Source organism: Plecotus auritus, assembly GCF_963455305.1.
Source record: "Plecotus auritus genome assembly, chromosome: 5".
In the NCBI taxonomy this organism is placed as follows: Eukaryota; Metazoa; Chordata; class Mammalia; order Chiroptera; family Vespertilionidae; genus Plecotus; species Plecotus auritus.
Window position 1 is genome coordinate 146474592 of NC_137776.1, and position 23576 is coordinate 146498167.

At 34.8% G+C, this 23576-nt stretch overlaps 1 protein-coding gene across 2 annotated transcripts in view; it reads left to right on the forward strand.

The window, feature by feature from the left end:
• Window positions 1–23576, forward strand: part of VPS13A (vacuolar protein sorting 13 homolog A) — a 238608-nt gene that overhangs the window by 30336 nt on the left and 184696 nt on the right. For both annotated transcript variants that reach the window (XM_080670231.1, XM_080670232.1), the window contains exons 2-9: window positions 1937–1980; window positions 2878–2920; window positions 8173–8268; window positions 8542–8643; window positions 14671–14780; window positions 15447–15506; window positions 20905–20964; window positions 21138–21218. In XM_080670231.1, coding sequence (XP_080526357.1) covers window positions 1937–1980; window positions 2878–2920; window positions 8173–8268; window positions 8542–8643; window positions 14671–14780; window positions 15447–15506; window positions 20905–20964; window positions 21138–21218 — 596 coding nt within the window. The remainder of the gene's footprint in view (window positions 1–1936; window positions 1981–2877; window positions 2921–8172; window positions 8269–8541; window positions 8644–14670; window positions 14781–15446; window positions 15507–20904; window positions 20965–21137; window positions 21219–23576) is intronic.

The window sequence follows — 23576 nt, forward strand, 5'->3', positions numbered from 1 at the left end:
ATCTACTGATTATCTTATTGAAGAATCTGTGTATATGTCAGTTACTTTTTTCTTGCTGTCTTTAATCTTCCCTTGCCTTTGATTATCATGTTCCTCGATTGAGATTCTTGGATTCAGATATTCATGTATTTCCTTAAATTTTGGAGTTTTAGCCATTATTTCTTCAAATATGTTCTCTTCCCCTTTATTTTTCCTCCTTTTGGACTTCTTTCATGCATACTTTTGATAATTTTCCCTGAGTCCTTTAGGCTCTGTTCACTTTTCTTTATTTAAAATTTTTGCTCTTCTGTATTTTCAAATAACTTGTTTTCAAGTTTGACAATTCATTCTTTTCAATTTGATTCAGCTTTTGACTTTCTCTAGTGATTTTTTAAATTTAGTTATTCCTTGTACCTCTACTGGGATTTGTGTTTGTGTGTGTGTGTGTTCTCTGCTTTCATTCGAGATTTTTTTGGTGTTGTTGATCTAACTTACATATTACATGGTATAAGTTTATAAGGTGTGCAACATGTTATTTGATACATTTATATACAGGGTGGGTCAAAGTAGGTCTACAGTTGTGAGTGGGTGATTTTGTGTATTCACAACTGTAAACCTATTTTTGCCCCACCCTGTATTGAAGTATGTAGCTTTGGCTAACACCTTTACCCCACCACATAATTATCGTGTGTGTGTGTGTGTGTGTGTGTGTGTGTGTGTGTGTGTGGTAAGAACACTTAAAATGTAGTGTCTTAGCAATTTTGAAGTATATAATACAATATTGTTGACTATAATCACTATGATGTACATTAGATCTCCAGAACTTACTCATTTCCTAGTTGCAAGTTTGTACACTTTAACATCATTCCAGTTCCCCCACATTCCAGCCTCTAGTAAAAACCATTCTACTCTCTGTTTCTGAGTCTACTTTTTTTATATCCCACATACAATATTTGTGTTTCTGTGTCTGGCTTATCTTACTAAACATAATGCCTTTCAAAGGCCATCCATGTTATAAAAAATGGCAAGATTTCCTTTTTTCTTGTGACTGAATATTTCTATGCGTGCGTGCGTGCGTGCGTGCGTGTGTGTGTGTGTGTGTGTATGTATCTATGTATTACACCTTCATTCTTCTGTTGATGTACACACTTAGGTTGATAACACATTTGGCTGTTGTGAATAATGTTGCAATAAACATGGGAGTGTAGGTATCTTTGTGATAGCATGTTCTTCTTTCTTTTGGATGTATACCCAGAAGTGGGATTTCTGGTTCATATTCAACATTTTTCTTAGTATTTGGCTTTCTTCAGTTTGATTATGATATGCCTAAGTGTAGATTTTTTGGAGGTATTTTTTTTGCTTTGTGTTCTTTGAGCTTCCTGGATCAATGGTTTGGTGTCTTTATCATTTATTTCTCAGTCATTAGTACTTCATTTCCCCCCCGCCTTCTGGTATTCCTATTATGCATATGTTACAACTATTACAATTGTCCTACAATTCTTGGATGTTCTGTTTCATTACTTTTTCTTTTATTTTTCTCTTTGCATTTCAGTTTGGGAAGTTTATGTTTCTGTATCTTGATGATTTTGGATTTAAAAATTTCTTTCCAGTTCATTGGGAGTGTATTTAAATACAATTCATTTTTTGTGTATTTCTTGTATATCATGTTACCTTGCTAGATTCTTAATTATTTGTATAATTCTGATTAAAATGTAAAAACATGTAACTACAACTTTAGACGTCATAACTTCCAACAAATGACATTTTGGTCAAGCATACAATCTTAGACTAGTTGAAGAATGAAGGTGAGCTAATACTATTATAGTTGAATTCTGTTTTATATACATTATTTGTAATTATTTTTTCTTAATATGACATTTTAGGGATGAAGTATACCTAATATTTAAAATGAAAAATATTTGAATATTTCAACTTTATTTTTAATAATCTTTTTTAGGAGCTGTGGTCTTGAAGAATCTTGAAATTAAAGAAAATGCCCTGGTAGGTTTTGACTGTAAGAAATTTGTTAGTGCACTTATAGACTTTTTCCTGATTTACTTTGTCACTTTAAATCATTTAATTTTGAGAAAAATGTTTGAAAATAAATTTTGTAAAATGTGAATTTTGCAAAATGAATTCTTACTCTTCTTAAAAGCACAAACTGACAGTGTAATTTTCTCCATATAAAAATTTCTCTAATGTTAATTTCTGTATGATGTTATTTTTAGAAATATTTATTAAAGTATAATTGATATGTTATTATTAGTTTTTGTATGTTTTTATTTTCCCAGTCATCTTCAGTATTTTATACCATTTTAATCATTTTTTTACTATAGAATTGAGTGGCATTAATTACAATCAATTACATTTACAGTGCTGTGCAACCATGACCAGTATCTGTTTCTAAAAGTTTTCATTATGCCAAAGGGAACTCTGTAACCATAAAAGATACAACTTCTTAGACTTCCCTGTAGACCCTGGTAACCTCTAATGTATTTTCTATTAATATGTCTATTTCAGGTACTGCATATAAATGGAATCATGCTATTTTGTCATTTTTCTGTCTGGCTTGTTTTACTCATGGTAATTCCTTCAAGGTTTATCCATGTTGTAGCATGTTTCAGAACATCTTTCCTTTTTATGGCTTAGTAATATTCTATATGTATATGCAACATTTTTTTTTATTCATCTGTTGATGGTCACTTGGATTATTTTTGTCTTTTGGCTCTTATGAACAATGCTGGTATAAATATTGACATACACATATCTATAAATTTAAATAAGCATTGAAGGTAAAGGGAAGGTGTAAGTTAACTTTAAAGCCTTTAAATAATTCTAGGAAGAAAAAGGTAGTTATCTGTTGTGTACTAATATTTTACATCTGTGTATTTTTTGTAGAGTCAACTGGATGTACCATTTAAAATTAAAGTTGGTTATATAGGTAAGCTTTGATTATTTGTATGTTCCCCTTGCTGGACATACAACCAGAATAATATGCTTATCCTTACAATGTGATATTTTTAATGTTTTTGAGCATTAATTGAAAATAATCATGTGTTTTTATCTAGATGGAGCTTAATTTTATGACAAAAATATTGTGCAGTCTATATTTACTTTGTCTAATATGTATGAAATTATATGCCTTATTAGGTGTTAAAAATGAGTTAATTGAGAGCCAGTGTGTTACTAGAAAGCATATAACCCCTCAGTTTTTTAGGTTTTTGACTAGTTATCTTTGTTATATTCTGTTTGCCCATGGATATGTGGTGTAAGGAGTAGGGTCTAGGTCAGCCAGACAGTGTGGCTAGGGACCTATCAGAAACTGAGTTTCTACTCTGGAAGTTTTTCTAGGTTGCCCTGAATATTGAGCTAGTTCTTGACCTGTATTATTTTTCTGGTGTTCATACTTTACATTTTTTCCCTTTTTTAAAATTGAATTTATTGGGTTGACACTAGTTAACAAAATTATAAAGGTTTCTGGTGCACAATTTTATAACGTATCATCTGTACACTGTATTGTGTGTTCACCACCCCAAGTCAAGTCGAACAGTTTATGTGTATTGCTTGAGCAAAAACTAATTAGAATATGATGTTTTAAAATGCTTAATAAAAACGTGTGTTTGGTTTCTTAAATTATGTTGGTTTGTTATTTTAATTTTATTGTTTAAACTAGAGGCCCAGTGCACAATATTCATGCACTGGGTGCGGGCGGGGTGGGGGGAGGTTCCTCAGCCCAGCCAGTGCCCTCTTGCAGTCGGGACCCCTTGGGGGATGTCTGCCTGCTGCGGAGGTGGGAGAGTCTCCTGCCATTGCCTCTGCGCTCGCCAGCTGTGAGCCTGGGTTCTGGCTGAGCGGCACTCCTCCCCCTGTGAGAGTGCACTTACCACAAGGGGGCAGCTGCTGTGTTGAGCGCCTGCCCCCTGGTGGTTAGTGCATGTCACAGTGACTGGTTATTCTGCCGTTTAGTTGATTTGCATATTAGCCTTTTATTATATAGGATAACTGTGTGAATTTTATTGCTTTAAATTTTATGCAAGATGGTAGTGTCATTATTTGAGATTTGAAAGTATATACATATCTTTGTTGTACAGATAAGTTTGTGTAGTAGGATTTATAGAATGTTATTGCAACATATTGGTGTCAGTGGGGGAATAAGGTATTTTGAAAGCTCATCTAAATTACATGATTAATGTCTTCATAATTTTGTGCACTTATGGTTGGTGTTAGACATTTGCTTAAGAAAATTTTCATTATTTTAATGTTGCTGAGACTCAAAGGATCTCTTTTCTCCCTTAATTTAAAGACATTTTAGTATAAGAAGGGAAAACATGTCACCTGTTATTTTCCACCTAACATGTTTATTTTTGCATATTCCTATATGAATTTTTACATGTGTACCTTTTGTAATCATGGAATATGTACGATTTCATATTCTGTTTTTTAGTTAACATTTATTAAAGATTTCTCATAATCCATGTTGATTTGACCTCATTTATTTTTTATGGTAGTGTTATAATCCAACGAATACATATTTAGAAATTGTAGAGTAATCCTGTATTTCCAAAGGTACAAAATATTTCAGTGAACATATTGTCTCACCATATTTAACAATGATAATAAGTTAATTTTCAGTGTTAATAGAAGATAGTGGAAAACTGTTTAGTAATGGAGAACTATTTTGTGTGTTTCGAAACTTAGGTGCAATGTTCCTGGAAAAAGCTAAAGAAAAAAAAGATAGTGGAAAGTATACTGCATTAAGTACCAAATACATAAGATAATTTTGAGACTCATTTAAGGTGTTGTTTGCATACCCCTAACACAGCACCTGTCTTTCTTTAATATCATTATTGTTTTCTTCTGCTAGACAATAAGTTTTTTGAGAAGTGGATTTAATTTTTATTGTATTCATACCACTTAGCAAAATACCTAGCATTTGGTAGGCACATAATTTGTTGAATGAAAAAAGTAATGCTTCCAAATGAATGGTACAGCAATATAACCAGTTTTATAGGAACATACTGTTCCCTTGCTATTATTGGATACTAGAGGCCCGGTGCATGAGGTTCGTACACTCAGGGGGGTCCCTCAGCCCAGACTGCGCCCTCTTGCAGTCTGGGAGTCTTCAGGATATGTCCAGCTGATGGCTTACCAGGGGTGGGCAAACTTTTTGACTCGAGGGCCACAATGGGTTCTTAAACTGGACCGGAGGGCCGAAACAAAAGCATGGATGGAGTGTTTGTGTGAACTAATATAAATTCAAAGTAAAGGAGCGGAGGGGAGAGCAAGAGAACCCTCCGCTCTTTCGGCTCTGCGGGCCGGATAGAACAGCCGAACGGGCCGGATCCGGCCCCCGGGCCGTAGTTTGCCCACGGCTGGCTTAGGCCCAGGAGGAGCCGGGTCTAAGCTGGCAGTTGGACATCCTTAGCACTGCTGCAGAGGCGGGAGATGCTCCCGCCACCGCCACTGAGCTTGCCAGCTGTGAGCCCAGCTTCTGGCTGAGCAGTGCTCCTGTGTTGAGTGCCCCCTGGTGGTCAGTGCACATCTTAGCGACTGGTTGTTCCACCGTTCGGTTGATTTGCATATTAGCCTTTTATTATATAGGATTGTTAATCTGATGATCTTTCAAAGTTTTCCTCATTTGGAATACAGAATTCCACATATATCAAATATAGGTATTCATATGTACATATTTTGAAAGTAGTTGTTCTTAATGTAGGAGATTTTTGGAATTACTTTCATATATATTTTTATGAAGTTTTCAAATTTTCTATAAGTAGTCTGTACCTTATAATGAGAGAGAAAAATATGGTTAAAAGATTTAGTGGTAAAAATGCTATATTGTTAATTTTATGTTTTTCTTTGATTACTGCTATTTTGTCACTGTTCTCTGTCCTTAAATTTATTAACTTTTTAAGATTATTTTTTAAAAATATGCTTTTATTGATTTCAGAGGGAGGAAGGAAGAGGGAGAGATAAAAACATCAATGATGAGAGAGAGAAGCAATTGGCTGCCTCTTGCACGCCCCCTACTGGGGGTCGAGCCACAACTAAGGCATGTGCCCTGACTGGGAATTGAACCACCATCTCCTGGTTCATGGGTGGACGCTCAACCAGTGAGCCACACAGGTCGGGCCTTTATTTTTTTACTAATGTACTGTATGTGTATATATGTGTAAACAGTCTGCTTGATACAGTTGTAAATAAACTGTCAAATGTGTTGCAACTCATTACATTTTGTACAGAATTTTTTTTTAAAATCCTGACCCACAAATATGTTTATTGATTTTTAGATAGAGGGAGGGAGAGAAATAGAGAGAAAGAGAGAAAGACATTGATGTGAGAGAGCCCTGACTAGGGATCAAACCTGCCACCTTTTGGTATATGGGTTGATGCTCCAACCAACTGAGCATCACTGGTCAGGGTTTTGAAAACATTGGTTATGAAAAGAGATAGCTCTAAGTAGATTTTTTCCCCCTTCATAAATTACTAACCAGTTAATGTGATAATAGTGTATTTAATAATCTTTCCCTTTTCTAATTATGACAACTATTTCTAAATCTAGAGACTCATACTTTCTAAGGAATTTAAAAATACTTAAAAATCTTTATTTTGGAAAATTTCTAAATACACAAAACTAGAATCAATAGTATAAGCAACCCCTCACATAATATTATTTTTAATTTGAGGACTCATAACATTTTTTGCTATTGGATCGTAAATTATTTTCATTAGTTTGAATAATTTTCAAATATTTCCCATAATACCAGAGATATTTGTGTGAAATATTCTTATAGTGATAATCATACAATGTATATTATTGTACATACATTCCTGCACTGCATAATGACATTTTGATCAACAACGGACCGCTTATACGATATGGTACTATAAGATTATAAGGAGCTGAAAAATTCCTACTGTCTGGTAATGTCATAGCTGTTGCAACTCAAGGCATTACTTACTTGATTGTGGTAGTGCGGGTGTAAAACACACCTACTGTACTGCCAGTATAAAAGTATAACACATACACTTATGTAAGGTACATAAAACTTCATAAAGACAATAAATGGATTGTTACTATTTTATGTACTTACTATAGTATACTTTATACTTAAAAATTTTAAAATTCTCACCTGAGAGTATATTTTTTGTGTGGTTTTTAAAAAATATTTTTATTGATTTTTTTTTTTTTTTTTTTTAGAGAGAGGATATCTTTTTTATTGATTTTACAAAGAGAGGAGGGGAGAGAGAGAGAAACATCAACATGAGAGAGAAACATCAATCAGTTTCCTCCCATACACACCCTGACCAGGAATCGAACCCACAATCTTTTGTTGTATGGGATTATGTTCAAACCAAATGAGCCACCTGGCCAGGGCTATACTTTATGTTTTTATTGTTATTTTAGAGTATACTTTTTCTACTTAAAAAAAACAAAACATTTGCTGTAAATCAGCATGCTATGTTACTGCGGCAGCAGCCTCATATGTCTCATGCTCATATGTCAGCAGCCTCATATGTCTCATGTTACTCAGGCTCCTGATTGCATCATTTTCTCTTGTGCTTCATTTAATTTTGTGTTGTTTCGTATGGTAACCTTTTGTACAGGTTTGTAGCCTAGGAGCAGTAGGCTATAATATATAGCCTGGCTACACTATATAGCCTGGCTACATAGTAGGCTAGAAGACCACTGAAGTTTGTGTAAGGGCACTCTATGATCTTAGCACAATGCCAAAAATCACCTAATGATGAATTTCTCAGGACGTATCCCCATTGTTAAACTCTGTGTATAATCTCTACATGTGAAAAATAAACAATTACATAAATTAGATAATCTTTTTTAAAGTATAAGGAAAGTACTTCTTATAGAGATTTAGAGGAAGAATGGGGATATTGTAAGTTATAATAAAAAGGATTGTTGGTTAATGGAAGAAGAATATTAGTATGTTTGTGGTACAGATAGCCATAAATAGAAACTTAAAAATATTTAGGATATCATTTAGTAGATTTTCCAACAATATTGATTGATACAAATAATTTCAAATTTTCACCACAAAGCCTTATTTTTGGTTGTAAAATAGCTTTATATAAAGTGACTGAACTTGTAATCTTTTCTAATGTATGACAGAAAATAGGCTGATAGTAAATGTAGTTTAAATGAATATTTTTTGTGTTTTTTTTTTTTTAATGTAGGTAATCTTAATCTTAAAATTCCATGGAAAAACCTTTATACTCAACCAGTTGTAGCTGTACTGGAAAACATTTATTTACTCATAGTGCCTTCTTCTAGTAAGTCAAATTTTAAACATTATAATTTAAGTTACTCTTTTTTGTAGATGGAAAATCTTTATATTTTATTACTGTATTTATTAAAAATATTTTGGGGGCATTTTTTGTGATTTTTAAAATATATACATTTGGTGCTAGGTAATTGAATTAAATTGGTTTTCACACTAAAGTTTTGCAGACCTGGAATTAGTGATTATTTTCTTGTATGTTTTTTGGAATGAGTACATTTAAATTTAATGTAGTTAAGATTCTCCCTTTTTATGCTTCCTTTAGTAATAAAATATGATTCTTTAAAAGAAGAAAAGCAACTTTTGGAAGCAAAGCAGCAGGAACTAAAAAGAATAGAAGAAGCCAAACAAAAAGTAGCTGATCAAGGTAAAGAAAACAAAGAAGAATTGAAATAAGAAATGGGGAAAAGACAAAAATATTGATCACATTTGAATATTATTTTTCTTTGGAAGCACTGAGATTACTTAAATATGAGAGAATCTTATTACATGGGGCATTTTAATGTATTTAATGTGTTTTATCATGTTTATAAAAATTTTTACCTATTACACATTTATCTTAGGGCAAATAATATACCTAGCTTATAAGGGAAAGATTAGTTTTTAACTATAATAATTAATTGGATCAAGTATGTTTTCTTACATTTCTAGCCTTTTCCTTTTTATTCTCCTTATATCAGCTCTCCTTTTGCATATGTTGAGTCCCTTTATATATTTATACTTTCCCAAATCTGTTTATTTATCCTCTAGCTTCACATCCTTTCCTATTCAACCTAGACCAAATGGTCCATTACTTCAACCCCTTCTTTTGTTGGTGGAAGAGATGTCCTGCAGAAATCTAATTCCTTTCCACTTGTGCTGCATGAAGCAGCAGCAGCTATTTTTACTCAGACTCTAACTTCTCCCTCTAGTGAATCTTTCTTCTTAACAAGCAAATATACTGTAGCCTTTCTTATCTTCTAACATAAAGTCATTTTCCTAACCTAGTAAGGTGTTTATCTTCTCTGTCCTTCATTTAAAAGTTAAGCGTCTTAAAAGTTAGGTAGCTATATACTGATTTCACTATCCTTGCCATACATTAATTTTTTAAAATAAAAAATATAACCCAATATTAAATTTTTACCTGTTGATAAACAGGTAAAAAATAATAAAGGAGATTTAACGCAATTCCTGGCAACACTTTTTGTAATTATTTTTTCTTCGCTGTCACAGTTCTTTCATATCTTATGTGGTTATTCATACCTACTTATTCTCTGGATGTGTTTTTTTTTTTTTTAAATAGTAACATCTTTTTTTTTTAAATCTTTATTGTTCAGATTATTACAATTGTTCCTCTTTTTTCCCCCCATAGCTCCCCTCTACCCAATCCCCCCTGCACCCCATGCCTTTACTCCCCACCACTGTCCTCATCCATAGGTGTAAGATTTTTGTCCAATCTCTTCCCGCACCCATCACACCCCTTTCCCCCCGAGAATTGTCAGTCCACTCCCTCTCTATGCCCCTGATTCTATTATATTCACCAGTTTATTCTGTTCATCAGATTTTTTATTCACTTGATTTTTAGATTCACTTGTTGATAGATATGTATTCGTTGTCACTTTGTTGTTCATAATTTTTATCTTTATCTTTTTCTTCTTCTTACTCTTCTTAAAGAATACCCTTCAGCATTTCATATAATACTGGTTTGGCGGTGATGAACTCCTTTAGCTTTTTCTTATCTGTGAAGCTCTTTATTTGACCTTCAATTCTAAATGATAGCTTTGCTGGGTAGAGTCATCTTGGTTGTAGGTTCTTGCTATTCATCACTTTGAATATTTCTTGCCACTCCCTTCTGGCCTGCATAGTTTCTGTTGAGAAATCAGCTGACAGTCGTATGGGTACTCCCTTACTGTTTTTCTCTTGCTACTTTCAAGATTCTCTCTTTGCCTTTTGCTCTTGGCATTTTAATTATGATGTGTCTTGGTGTGGTCCTCTTTGGATTCCTTTTGTTTGGGGTTCTCTGCGTTTCCTGGACTTGTAATTCTATTTCTTTCACCAGGTAGGGAAAGTTTTCTGTCATTATTTCTTCTAATAGGTTTTCAATATTTTGCTCTCTCTCTTCTTCTGGCACCCCCATAATTCAGATGTTGTTATGCTTGAAGTTGTCCCAGAGGCTCCTTACACTATCTTCATATTTTTGGATTCTTTTTTCTTTTTGTTTTTCTGGTTGGGTGTTTTTTGCTTCCTCATATTTCAAATCTTTGGTTTGATTCTTGGGGTCCTTTGGTCTACTGTTCAATTTCTGTATATTATTCTTTATTTCAGACAGTGTATGCTTAATTTCTGACTGGTCCTTTTCCATTTTTTTTGGCATTCTCATTAAGATCCTTAAAGGTCTCACTAAGTTCCTCAGAGGTTTCTAGAAGATTCTTGGGTAACCTTATAACTGAGGTTTTGAACTCTATATCCAGTAGTTTGCTTTCCTCCATTTCTTTCATTCCTGACATGTTTCTTTGTCTCCGCATTTTGGCTGCTTCCCTGTGTTGATGGAGTGGCTTTATGTGGTAGGTGACCTATAGGGCCCAGTGGTGCAGCCTCCCCAATCACCTGAGGTGGACACTCTTGGTACACCCCTTTGTGGGTTGAGTGCACAGTCTTGTTGTAGTTAAGCCTTGATTGCTGTTGGTACACTGGGAGGAATTGACCTCCAGGCCAATTTGCTGTGAGGACCCGCTTTGTCTATAATAGAAGAACCGCTGTGCTGGAGACACCCTTATGGGGAGGACTTGCTTCAGTGGGTCTTTGGTGCTCACTGAGTCTGCCTCTTGAGTGTGTCACTTATGGATGTGAGGAGTTGAAATCTGTTGTCGTCTCACACTGACCACTAGGTACACTGGCTCCTGGATCTCCAAGGAGGTGCAGGTCAGCAACTGTCTGAGGCCACCCAGCAGGAGCTACAGCAAGATCTGCAGATTTCTCCTCTTTGCTTGGGGTTTGGAAGTTTTGGAGCTGACCCAGCTGCAGTTTGTTAGGTTAAGCTGCGATAGGGCAGACCATTCATATGCAAAAGCTGCTGCACTCAGTTTGGGTGGGTTTGTAAATGGGCGTGGCGGGGTCTCAGGGAATCACCAGGGTGTGGCAAACAGCGATGGCTGCCAGTCAGCCCTCTCTGCATCTCTGCATCCCACGCCCCAGCACAGTAAACAATGATTCCTGCGCGCACCTCTGCAAGAGAGCCACCCTCACTATCCGAACCGATGGCAGACAGTCCCGCTTCTCCCCAAAGGAGTCTGAGTCCCCAGAGTCTCACCGGAAACTGGAGTTCAGAGCAGTAGGGAGCTTGTGTCTCCCTTTGGATTGAAAAAAACAGTGCACCCAGTCACCAGCCTGATTCACACGCCTCCATACCTCTGCTTTCCATGCCTGTGCATGTCCCACCCAGTCTGGATGCTCTTTTCTCTTTCCTTCTAGTTGTAGAACTTCTACTCAGCCAGCTTTCCCATGGTTCTGGGTGATAGATGTTTTGTCTTTTAGTTGTAGTTTTGGTGTGGTTGTGAGAGGCAGCATGTACAGGTGTATACCTTATGCCACCATCTTGGTTTTTTTCTAAATAGTAACTAACATCTTAATGGGGATGAAATGGTATCGTGTAGTGTAGATTTGCACTTCCCTAAAAACTAGTATTTGAGCATCCTTTTATGTGCTTACTGGCCATTTCTATATCTCTGGACAAATATTTATTCAAGTATTTTTCCCCATTTTTTAATTGTGTGTTTTTTTGGGAGGGTATGTGGTCAGAGTTCTCTGTGTATTCTGAATATTAATCCCTTATTAGATATGTGATTTGCAAATTTTATTCCTTTCTGTAGGTAGCATCTTTACTCTGTTGATAGTCTACAAGGCCCCAAATTTTAAAGTTTTCATGAAGTTCATTTTGTCTGCTTTTCTTCTGTTGCCTGTGCCTTTGGTATCATATATAAGAAATTATGGTCAAATCCAGTTTCCTATGTTTTCTTATAAGAGGTTTTATAGTTTTAGGTCTTACAGTTAAATCTTTGATCTATTTAAGTTCATTTTTGTATATTGTTAGATAAAGGTCCAACTTCATTCTCTTGCGTGTGAATATCTGGATATACAGTTTTCCAAGCATCATTTCTTAAAAAAATACTGTTCTTGCCCATTGAATAGTCTTGGCACTCTTCTAAAAAAGTTATTTGAGGGTATGTGAGGATTTATTTTGGGCTTTCTAGTTTATTCATTGGTCTATATGTTCTTTATGCCAATACCACCCTGTTTTGATTACTGTACTTTTGTTATAAGTTTTGCAATTAGGAAGTGTGATTCTTTCAGCTTTGTTCTTCCTTTTCAAGATTGTTTTGATTACTTGAGATTCCTTATGAATTTTATGATGGATTTTTTTTCTCTGCAAAAAAATGTCATTGATATTTTGTTACGGATTGCTTTGAATCTGTAGAGTCCTTTGGGCAATATTGTCGTGTTAACAATATCAAATTTTCCAATCCACGGATATGGATGGGATGTCCTTCCACTTACTTATGTCTTTAAAATTTTTTCCTAAGTATTTTATTTTTTTGATGCTATTATAAAGGGAGTTATTTTTGTAATTTCCTTTCAGATTGTCCATTGATTGGAAATGGATATGCAAGTGATTTGTTTGTGCTGGCTTTGTACCTTCCTACTTTGCTTAATTAGTTTATTAGTTCTAACAATTTTTTGTGTGTGGAATTATATAGGGTTTTCTTTATATAAGGTAATGTTATCTGTGAACAGAGATAATGTTATTTTTTTCCTTTCCAATTTGTATGCCTTTTATTTATTTTCTCTTGGCTAATTACTCTGACTAGAATTTCCATACTATGTTGAATGGAAGTGGCAAAAGTGGGCATCCTTACCTTTTTCCTGAACTTAAGAGGTAAAGCTTTCAGACTTTCACTACTGAGTATGATGTGAGTTTTCACCTGTGACCTTTATTATGTTAAATTAGTTTCCTTTTATTGCTAGTTTATTGAGTGTTTTTATTATGAAAGGATATTGACGTTTGTCAAATGCTTTTTCTTAATCAGTTGAGATGATCATGTGTTTTTTCTTTTATTTTGTTGATACGGTATATTAAATTGATTGATTTTCATATATAGAGCCATCCTTCCATTGCAGGAATAAATTGTATTGAGTCATGGTGTGCAATCCTTATAATGGGCTTTTCATTTTTATTTGTTTACATATTGTTGAAGATTTTTGTGTCAGTATTCATTAGGGATATTGATCTGTAGTTTTTTGTGGTATGTTTGTCTTGCTTTTGTGTCACATTAATGCTGATCTCATATTGAGTTTGGAAATACTCCCTTCTCTTCAGTTTTTTGGAAGAGTTTGAAGAGGATTGATGTTCTCTTTTAAATGTTAGGTAGAATTCACAAGTGAAGCCATGAGGTCCAGAGCTTTCTTTTGTCAAGAGATTTTTGATTACTGATTTGATCTTCTATGAATTATATGACTATTCAGATTTTCCGTTTCTTTGTGATTTTGCCTTGGTAGATTTCGTTTTTCTAGGAATTTGTCCATTTCATCTGGTATTACAATTCGTTAGTAAAATTTTTTCATAGTACTATCTTATAGTAATTCTTTTTTATTTCTGTAGAATAAGTAGTAATGTTCTCACTCTCATTTGTGACTTCAGTAATTTCAGTCTTCATCTCTTTTTTTCATATATATATATATATATACATATATATATATTTTTTTTTTAGGAAAAAAGATAGCTTTTATTGGCATTTTTAAGTGGAGGAAATAGGGGTAGTAACTAGTGGTTATTAAAGGCATATTAAAAAATTAGGAACCTCAATTTTTTATTCTTTCTGTTCCCCTGAAAAATATTGGAACTGGAGATAGTAAATAGGTTTTAGAAAAAGAAACAGCTGATGAACATCCTTCATCCTTGCTGTAAAGGAGAGAGGGTAATACTTGTATCTTCCTACTTTGTATTCATCAGGAGAATCATATTCAACTACTTTATACACCTAACCACAGACAACTTATGATGTTATCTCTAATTTTAAGGGAGATTCTACCTTTGCTGCTTTCTCTAGCTTTTTTCATATAAGCCTATTAAAATTCTTACTTTTTAATCTTCATTGTTGTCCATATCTTTATGTACTCAGATATAATTAACAGAAGTTTATAAAATTTAATGCCAATAAATTTTGCAAGGTTGGCTTTAGTTTCACTGAACAAGAAACTAGTTTTTGAAAACTATTTAGTTGCCTTTGAAAATCTTTTGGTATGGAAGATTTTTGAAAAGCAAATCTACAAATACAGATTTTTTTCTTTACCTCAATATGTGGATGTTTATAGAATATATTTTTCATGCAAGTTTAAAAAGGAATATTTGCAATTCTAGAAAAACTCCTGGTGGAGAAACAAGACACTTTTACAGAAAAATTAATTACTCAGATCATAAAAAATCTTCAAGTGAAAATTTCCAACATCCATATTCGTTATGAAGATGATGTAAGTATTTTAACAAATGAATCTTGTTTTTATATTTATATATATATTCCACTGTTTATGGAAACCTGCTCTATAGTAGCTCATCTATTAGATACTGGGAAGTGAAGGGGAATAGGGCTGAAAATGACATGACCTTTCCTTTCTATAACTATAGTTGTAATTTGCAGTCTTTACTGCCTTTGTTACAATTCCCTAAAGTGTTCAAACATCAGATAATGAAGGAAAATGCCTATCTTAGTACATGTGATAGGTGCGATTATAAATTTAGCTATTATATGGCTTTAACACAATTTAAATTATACGATATTTATCTCCTGGAGAGAGCACTGGTCTAGGAATCAGTAGAGCAAGATTTAACTAACTGATCTGAAATAGATCATGTATTCTCTCTAAAACCCGTAATAATTAGCTTCTCATAGTACTATTATGAGGGTCAATCATTTTTTATAAGCTTTTTTTGATAAAGTGTAAAACATTATGCAGATGTATTATTATTTTAGAACACTAACACATTGATGCTTAATATTTTAATTAGTATGTATCAGGAAAAAATATATAAATAAAAGTTGTTCTAAAAAGCATTAAATGTTTGAAATTGCATTCTGTAATGTAAATTTTGTTCAACTACTAAATATCTGAGAAAAATGTACTGTGTTTCCTCTTTAGATCACAAATCAAGAAAACCCACTGTCATTTGGTATTTCTCTTCAAAATCTCAGCATGCAGGTACTTTGTTTAAAAATAAATTTAACCATATTTAATTGTGTAGTTAAACTACAAATTGCTATTTATTTATGCAAGCATCAGAAATAGATGTCTATATAGAATTAGTACCTATAATACATGGATTGGATTGGAACTGAGGATAAGTAATTTCACATTTGAAAAAATGGTTGATAATCAAATTCAAGTTAAAATACGAGGGCCTATTATTATTTGCTAATTATTGATATTTGATACTTTTTTTTAAACTTAAAATCCATCTCTTATTTTTTAAATATATTTTTCTTGATTTCAGAAAGGAAGAGAGATGGAGAGAGAGAGAGAAACATCAATGATGAGAGAGAATCATTGATTGGCTGCCTCCTGGATGCCACACACTGGAGATAGAGCCCACAACCTGGGCATGTGCCCTGATCGGGAATCGAGCCGTGAGCTTCAGGTTCATAGGTTGACACTCAGTGCTCAACCACTGAGCCATGTTGGCCAGGCCCATTTCTGAGAAACTTTGATAAGTTATGAAAAGTATAAAGAAACAAACCACCATGTCCTCACCATTATTAACTATGTGGGGAATACTGATAAAAACTCTCAGCAAAGTGGGAATAGAGGGATCATATCTCAACATAATAAAAGCCTTAAATGACAAACCTACAGCCAATATCATACTCAGTGGGCAAAAACTAAAACCATTTCCCCTAAGAACAGGAACAAGATAGGGATGCCCACTTTCACCACTCCTGTTCGACATAGTACTGGAAGTGCTAGCCATAGTGATCAGACAAGAAGAAGAAATAAAAGGCATCCAAATTGGAAAAGAAGACGTAAAACTGTTATTATTTGCAGATTATATGATATTGTACATAGAAAACCCTAAAGACTCCATAAAAAAATCTACTAGACTTAATAAATGAATTCAGAAATGTAGCAGGATACAAAATTAATACCCAGAAATCTATGGCTTTTTTTATACACTAATAATGAACTCACAGAAAAAGAAGCTAAAAAAATAATCCCATTTACCATTGCAATAAAAAAATTAAGATATCTAGGAATAAACTTAACTAAGGAGGTAAAAGACCTGTACTTGGAAAACTACAGGACATTAAAAAAGAGATAGAGGAAGACATAACCAAATGGAAGAATATACCGTGTTCATGGATTGGTAGAATCAACATCATTAAAATGTCCATACTACCCTAAGCAATTTATAGATTCAATGCAATCCCCATTAAAATACCAATGGCATATTTCATAAACCTAGAAAAAACACTCAAAAAATTCACATGGAATAAAAAAAGACCCTGAATAGCCACAGCAATCCTGAGAAAGAAGAACAAAGTTGGAAGGATCACAATACCAGTTATCAAGCTATATTACAAAGCCACTGTTCTCAAAACAGCCTGGTACTGGCACAAGAACAGACATATAGACCAATGGAACAGAACAGAGAATCCAGAAATAGACGCAAGCCATTATGCTCAATTAATATTTGACAAAGGAGGCAAGAGCATACAATGGAGTCAAGACAGTCTCTTCAATAAATGGTGTTGGGAAAGTTGGACAGATACATACAAAAAAAATGAAACTAGATCATCAACTTACACCATACACAAAAATAAACTTAAAATGGATAAAGGACTTAAACAAGTAAGACGGGAAAACATAAAAATCTTAGAAGACACCATAAGCAGCAAAATATCAGACAAATGTTGTAGCAATAGCTTTACTCTTACAGCTGCTAGGACAGTGGAAACTAAGGAGAAAATAAACAAATGGGACTACATCAAAATAAAAATCATCTGCACAGCAAAAGAAACCATCAACAAAACAACAAGAAAGCCCACTGTATGGGAGAACATATTTACCAATGCTATCTCTGATAAGGGTTTAATCTCCAAAATTTATAGGGAACTCACACAACTTAACAAAAGGAAGATAACCCAATCAAAAATGGGCAAAGGACTTAAATAGACCCCTTACAAAAGAGGACATACAGAAGGCCAAGAGACATATGAAAACATGCTCAAAGTCACTAATCATCCGAGAGATCCTAATCAAAACGAGAATGAGATACCATCTCACACCTGTTAGAATGGCTATCATCAACAAATCAACAAACAAGTGCTGGAGAGGATGTGGAGAAAAAGGAACCCTCATGCATTGTTGGTGCAGTCACTGTGGAAAACAGTATGGAGTTTCCTCAGAAAGTTAAAAATGGAACTCCCATTTGACCCAGTAATCCCACTTCTAGGAATATATCCCAAGAAATCAGAAACACCAATCAGAAAGGATATATGCCCCCCTATGTTCATAGCAGCACAATTTACAATAGCTAAAATTTGGAAACAGCCTAAGTGCCCTTCAGCAGATGAGTGGATTAAAAAACCATGGTACATCTACACAGTGGAATACTACGCTGCTATTGAAAAGAAGGAACTTTTACCATTTGCAACAGCATGGATGGACCTGGAGAGCATTATGCTAAGTGAAATGAGCCAATCGGAGAAAGATAAATATTACATGATCTCACTCATGTGGGATATAATGAACAACATAAGCTGATGAACAAAAATAGATCCAGAGACAAAGAGACACTGAACAGACCATCCAACCTCAGAGGGAAGGTAGGGGTGGGCGGTGGGGTGGGGAAGAGAGGGGTAAGGGGTAAGAGATCAACCAAAAGACTTGTATGCATGCATATTAGCATAACCAATGAACACGGACACTGGGGCAGTTGGCGCTCATCCTGGGGGGTGGGAGTGGCCAGGGAGGGGTCAGTTGGGAAAAAGGAGACATATGTAATAACTTTAAACAATAAAAATAAATAAAAATAAAAGATTTTTAGTGGAACATAAAAAATAGACACCAGGGGAGTTAATTTTTATTTTAAAAAAAGTGTCATACTTTCTTTATGTCTAATTTTTCAAACTGAGGAATTTTACAAGTCTAGGAGCACACAGAATTATGAAACATTCACTTTTAATGGAAAGAAAATTCGGTAAAATTGTCAATTTATTTGTTTTAATACTTTAAAAGAATAAACTGTTATGAATACTGCTATGCTTTCCTCTAGCTCCAGAGATAAACAGCCTAAGTTTTTAAACTTTTATATAATACTAGAGGCCCGGTACACGAAATTCGTGCGAGGGGGGGGGGTGTCCCTCAGCCCAGCCTGCACCCTCTCCAATCTGGGATCCCTCTCACAATCCAGGACTGCTGGCTCCCAACCACTCGCCTGCCTGCCTTCGTGATTGCCCCTAACCGCTTCTGCCTGCCAGCCTGATCACCCACCCCCTAACCACTCCCCTGCCAGCCTGATTGATGCCTAACTGCACCCTGCCAGGCTGTTTTCCCCTAACTGCCCTCCCCTGCAGGCCTGGTCACCCCTAACTGCCCTCCCCTTCAGGACTGGTCCCCCCAGTTGCTCTCCCCTGCAGGCCTGGGTCCCCCCCAACTGCCCTCCCTTGCAGGCCTGGTCCCTCCCAACTGCCCTCCCCTGCTGGCCATCTTGTGGTGGCCATCTTGTGTCCACATGGGGGCAGGATCTTTGACCACACGGGGGCAGCCATCCTGTCTGTTGGAGTGATGGTCAATCTGCATATTACTCTTTTATTAGATAGGATAGAGGCCTGGTGCATGGGTGGGGGCCAGCTGGTTTGCCCTGAAGGGTGTCCCGGATCAGGGTGGGGATTCCCTTGGGGTTTGGGGTGGCCTGGGCGAGGGGCCTGTGGTGGTTTGCAGGCTGGCCATGCCCCCCGGCGATCCAAGAGGAGGCCCTGGTATCTGGGATTTATTTATCTTCTATAATTGAAACTTTGTAGCCTTGAGCGGAGCCAAGCCTTCTGCTCGCTCCATGGCCGCAGCCATTTCTGTTGGGATTTATTTATCTTCTATTAGTGAAACTTTGTAGCCTTAGGTGGAGGCCAAGGCAGGCCAGGGCTGCAGAAGCTTGGCTTCTTCCATTGCTGGGGGCAACCCTAGCCTCCTGCTCTCTCCAGCTCCATGGCTGCCGCCATTTTTGTTGGGATTTATTTATCTTCTATCATTGAAACTTTGTAGCCTTGAGTGGAGGCCTGGGCCGGCCAGGGTGTGCGGAAAGCTTGGCTTCCTCCATTGCTGGGGAAACCCAAGCCTCCCTCCTGCTCTCTCCGTGGCTGCAGCCATCTTGGTTGGATTGATTTGCATACTCCTGATTGGCTTGTGGGCGTATCGGGGTGATGGTTGATTTGCATAATACTTTTTTATTAGATAGGATAGCCATTAAAATTATATATAGTATTTGGTAGGTTTTGAAAAGTTAGATAAATATTTTATGAGTTTCTTCTATAAGTTCCCCTTTTGTCCTCACAATGTGTTTAACATCTATGGTGCCACATGTAATTTAATTCATTCCATTTAACTGCTGTATAGTATTTCCATTACATGCTTGCTTTTGTTATATTCTTTAGTTTTTTGTGTATGACTTATAAAAAAAACATGGTCTACTCTAAGAAATGCCAAATGAAAAGTTACTCAGTAATGTTCGGTGGGGTAAAATGTCAAATGCTCCATTGAAAAATAAGGATGGAGAATTAGCTGTTGTAGTTAGCATTGTGAAGGCCATTGGTGACTGTGACAGCAGTGATTTTGACCATCACCTTTGCAGGGCCTTGGAAACTTGTCCCCCAGCCCAGACATATTCAATTAGAAACTTAGGAATGGGCCCAGCAATCCATGTTTTAAAAAGCCCTCTATGTGATACTATTGCATAATAAAGTTTGAGAACTACTGTTCTAATCCATTTAGTTCTGTACAAAAAAAAAAAAAAATGAAAACCATCTTTTTAAATAAGCATCCTTATTCTCCTCAGTGGCTTTTTATTGCTTTTATAATAAAGTCCATAGTTTTGCCTTCAAGTCGCTTATAATCCTTTTGTAATCTGATACCAGGTAAGATATCTGATTTCAACTCTTTTCTTTGTTTTACATTATGTTTTCAGGCCATACTGGGCCATTTTAGTTCTCTGAACATATCAGATGTTTGCATATCTTTCTATAATGAATAATATTCCCTACTGACCTTAGAATAAGTAATTTCTATTCATATGTTATATATTAGGTTAGACATCACTTTCTCCATTTTTTAAAATAATGGTTTGGGGCTTCTACTGTATTCTCCCAGTATTGTATATTCAACCTCTATAGTGGCACTTATTTGATTGTAATTGTTTCTTTATCTGTTTGCTTTTCAATCAATAATGAGCTCATTGAAAGTAGAGACTTTCTTGAGGTTTAGTTATTTTTTGAATGTTACGTTTTCAAAGACATTTTCTTGGGAAATTGGTCTAGGGAGTAATTGATAGGATTTATCACTCTGCCACATAGCACATGGAAATGACACATTTATTGCCTTTTTATTCCAGACAACTGATCATAACTGGGTTCCATGTTTACATGATGAAACTGAGAAACTATTTCGTAAGGTAAAATAAACAAATACTATATTTTGTCAATTCATTGAGTTGACAAAAGAGATTTTAGGAAAGCTAATGTAATATATAATATGGTTTTATGCAAATTGTATTTACTTGCTTAACTGTTATATGACTCAATTATTTGAGGCTTCTGAAAATTGCATATGTTTACGATCTTTCAGTTAATCCGATTGGATAACCTTTTTGCTTATTGGAATGTGAAGTCCCGGATGTTTTATCTTACTAGTTATGATGATTCATTGGTAAGTAACTTTTTAATATGTGTATATACACATTTGTTGATATATTTTGCATAACGTTTTATTCATTGTCATTTACCTAACATACTGTAGTCAGTGGTCATTTTTTTCAGGCAAAATCAATTAGCAGAATTTACAGAAAACAGGTGAATATGTGTACCGCTATACAACCATGTATAAACACACACCTTGTTTTTTAATAATTGACATAAAACATTATATTAGTTTCAGGTGTACAACAATTCGATATTTATATATATTACAAAATGATTTCCACAATAATTCTAGTTAACATCTCTCACCATACACAGTTAAAAAATGTGTTTTTTTTATGAGAAGAGAACTTTTAAGATTCCCTTACTAACTTTCAAATATGCAATGCAGTATTATTAACTATAGTTACCATGTTGTATAAAATAAAATCTTATTTTATAACTAGAAGATTGTACATTTTGACTCCTATCACCCTTTTTGCCACCACCCACCCCCTGCCTCTGGCAACCACCAGTCTGTTCTCTTATTCATTAACTTGTTTGTCTGGTTTTTTTTGTTCATCTTTTTTTTTAGGTTCCACATAACACATTAGATACAATATTTTTCTCTCTCCATCTATTTTACTTAGTGTACTGCCCTCAAAGTCCATCTGTGTTGTTTCAAATAGCAAGATTTCCTTTTTTTTAATGGCTGATATTTTGTTACATATAAATACACCACGTTTTATTTATTCATCTGTCTATGGATGTTTAGGTTGTACCCATATCTTGACTCTTGTAAATAATGCTGCAGTGAACATGGATGCACATATCTGTTTGAGTTAGTGTTTTTGTTTTATTTGGTAAGTATCCAGAGTTAGAATTGTTGGGTCATATCGTAGTTCTTTTTTAAATTTTATGTGGAACCTCCATACTGTTTTCCATAGTGGTTGCACCCATTAACATTGCACAAGGGTTTCCTTTTTTCCGTATCCTTTCAAATACTTGTTATATTTTGTCTTTTTTATAATATTCATTCTAACAGGTATTAGGTGATATTATATTGTCATCTAATTTGCATTACCCTGATGATTAGTGAGGTTGGATATTTTTTCATGTACCTGTTGGTCATCTATATGTTTTCTTTGGAAAAATGTTTATTCAGAACTTCTGCTCATTTTGTAATCAGGTTGTTTATTTTTTTACTTATTAGTTGTATAAGTTCTTTATATATTTTGGTTATTGACCCCTTATCAGATATATGAATAGTACATATTTTTTCCTATTCAGTAGATTGCTTTTTTATTTTGTTGATAGTTTCCTTTGCTATGTAGAGGCTTTTTAGTTTGATGTAGTCTCACTTGCTTTTTTGCTTTTGTTGCATTTAATTTTGGTGTCAGATCCAAAAAAATCATCACTAAGACCAGTGTCATGGAGGTTACCATGTATATTTACTTCTAGGATTTTTATGGTCTCAGGTCTTACATTGAAATTTTAATCTGTTTTGAGTTAATTTTTGTTTATGGTGTAAGATATTGGTAAAGTTTTATTATTTTGCATGTATCTACCCAGTTTTCCCAAATTTAATCTCTGTTGTAAATCAATTGACCATACGCGTATGGGCTTATTGCTGGGCTCCCCATTCTGTTCCACTGGTCTATGTGTCTGTGTTTATTCTAGTACTGTATAGTTTTGGTTACTATAGTATTGTAATAGAGCTTGAAATCAAGGAGTGTGATGCTTCTAGCTTTGTTCTTGTTTCTCAAGATTGCTTTGGCTATTTGGGATCTTTTGTGATTTCATACACATTTTATGATTGTGCTTTTTCTGTGAAAAATGCCATTGGAATTTGGATAGGGATTGTATTAATCTGTAATAGCTTTGGGTAGTATGGATTTTTTAAAACAATATTAATTCTTACAGTCTTGAGTGTGGAATATCTTTCCACTTACTGTGTCTTCAGTTTCTTTTAGGAAAGTCTTATAATTTTCAGTGTACAGGTCTTTCACTTTCTTTTAAAATTTATTTCTAAGTATTTTTTCTTTTTGATTTAGTTGTAAATGGAATTATTTCCTTAATTTTGCTTTCTGATAGTTTGTTACCAGTGTATAAGAAATGCAACCGATTTCTGTATATTGATTTTTGTATCCTGCATCTTTACTGAATTAGTTTATTCTAACATTTTGTTTTGGTTGGGGTCTTTAGGATTTGCTATAAATAATACCATGTCATCTACAAATAGTGACAGTTTTATTTCCTCCTTTCCAATTTGGATGGGTTTTATTTCTTTTTCTTGCCTAATTGCTCTGTCTAGTGCTTTCAGTACTATCTATATATATAAAAGCCTAAGCGACCATTACGACTGGATGACTGGCCAGTTGCTATGACG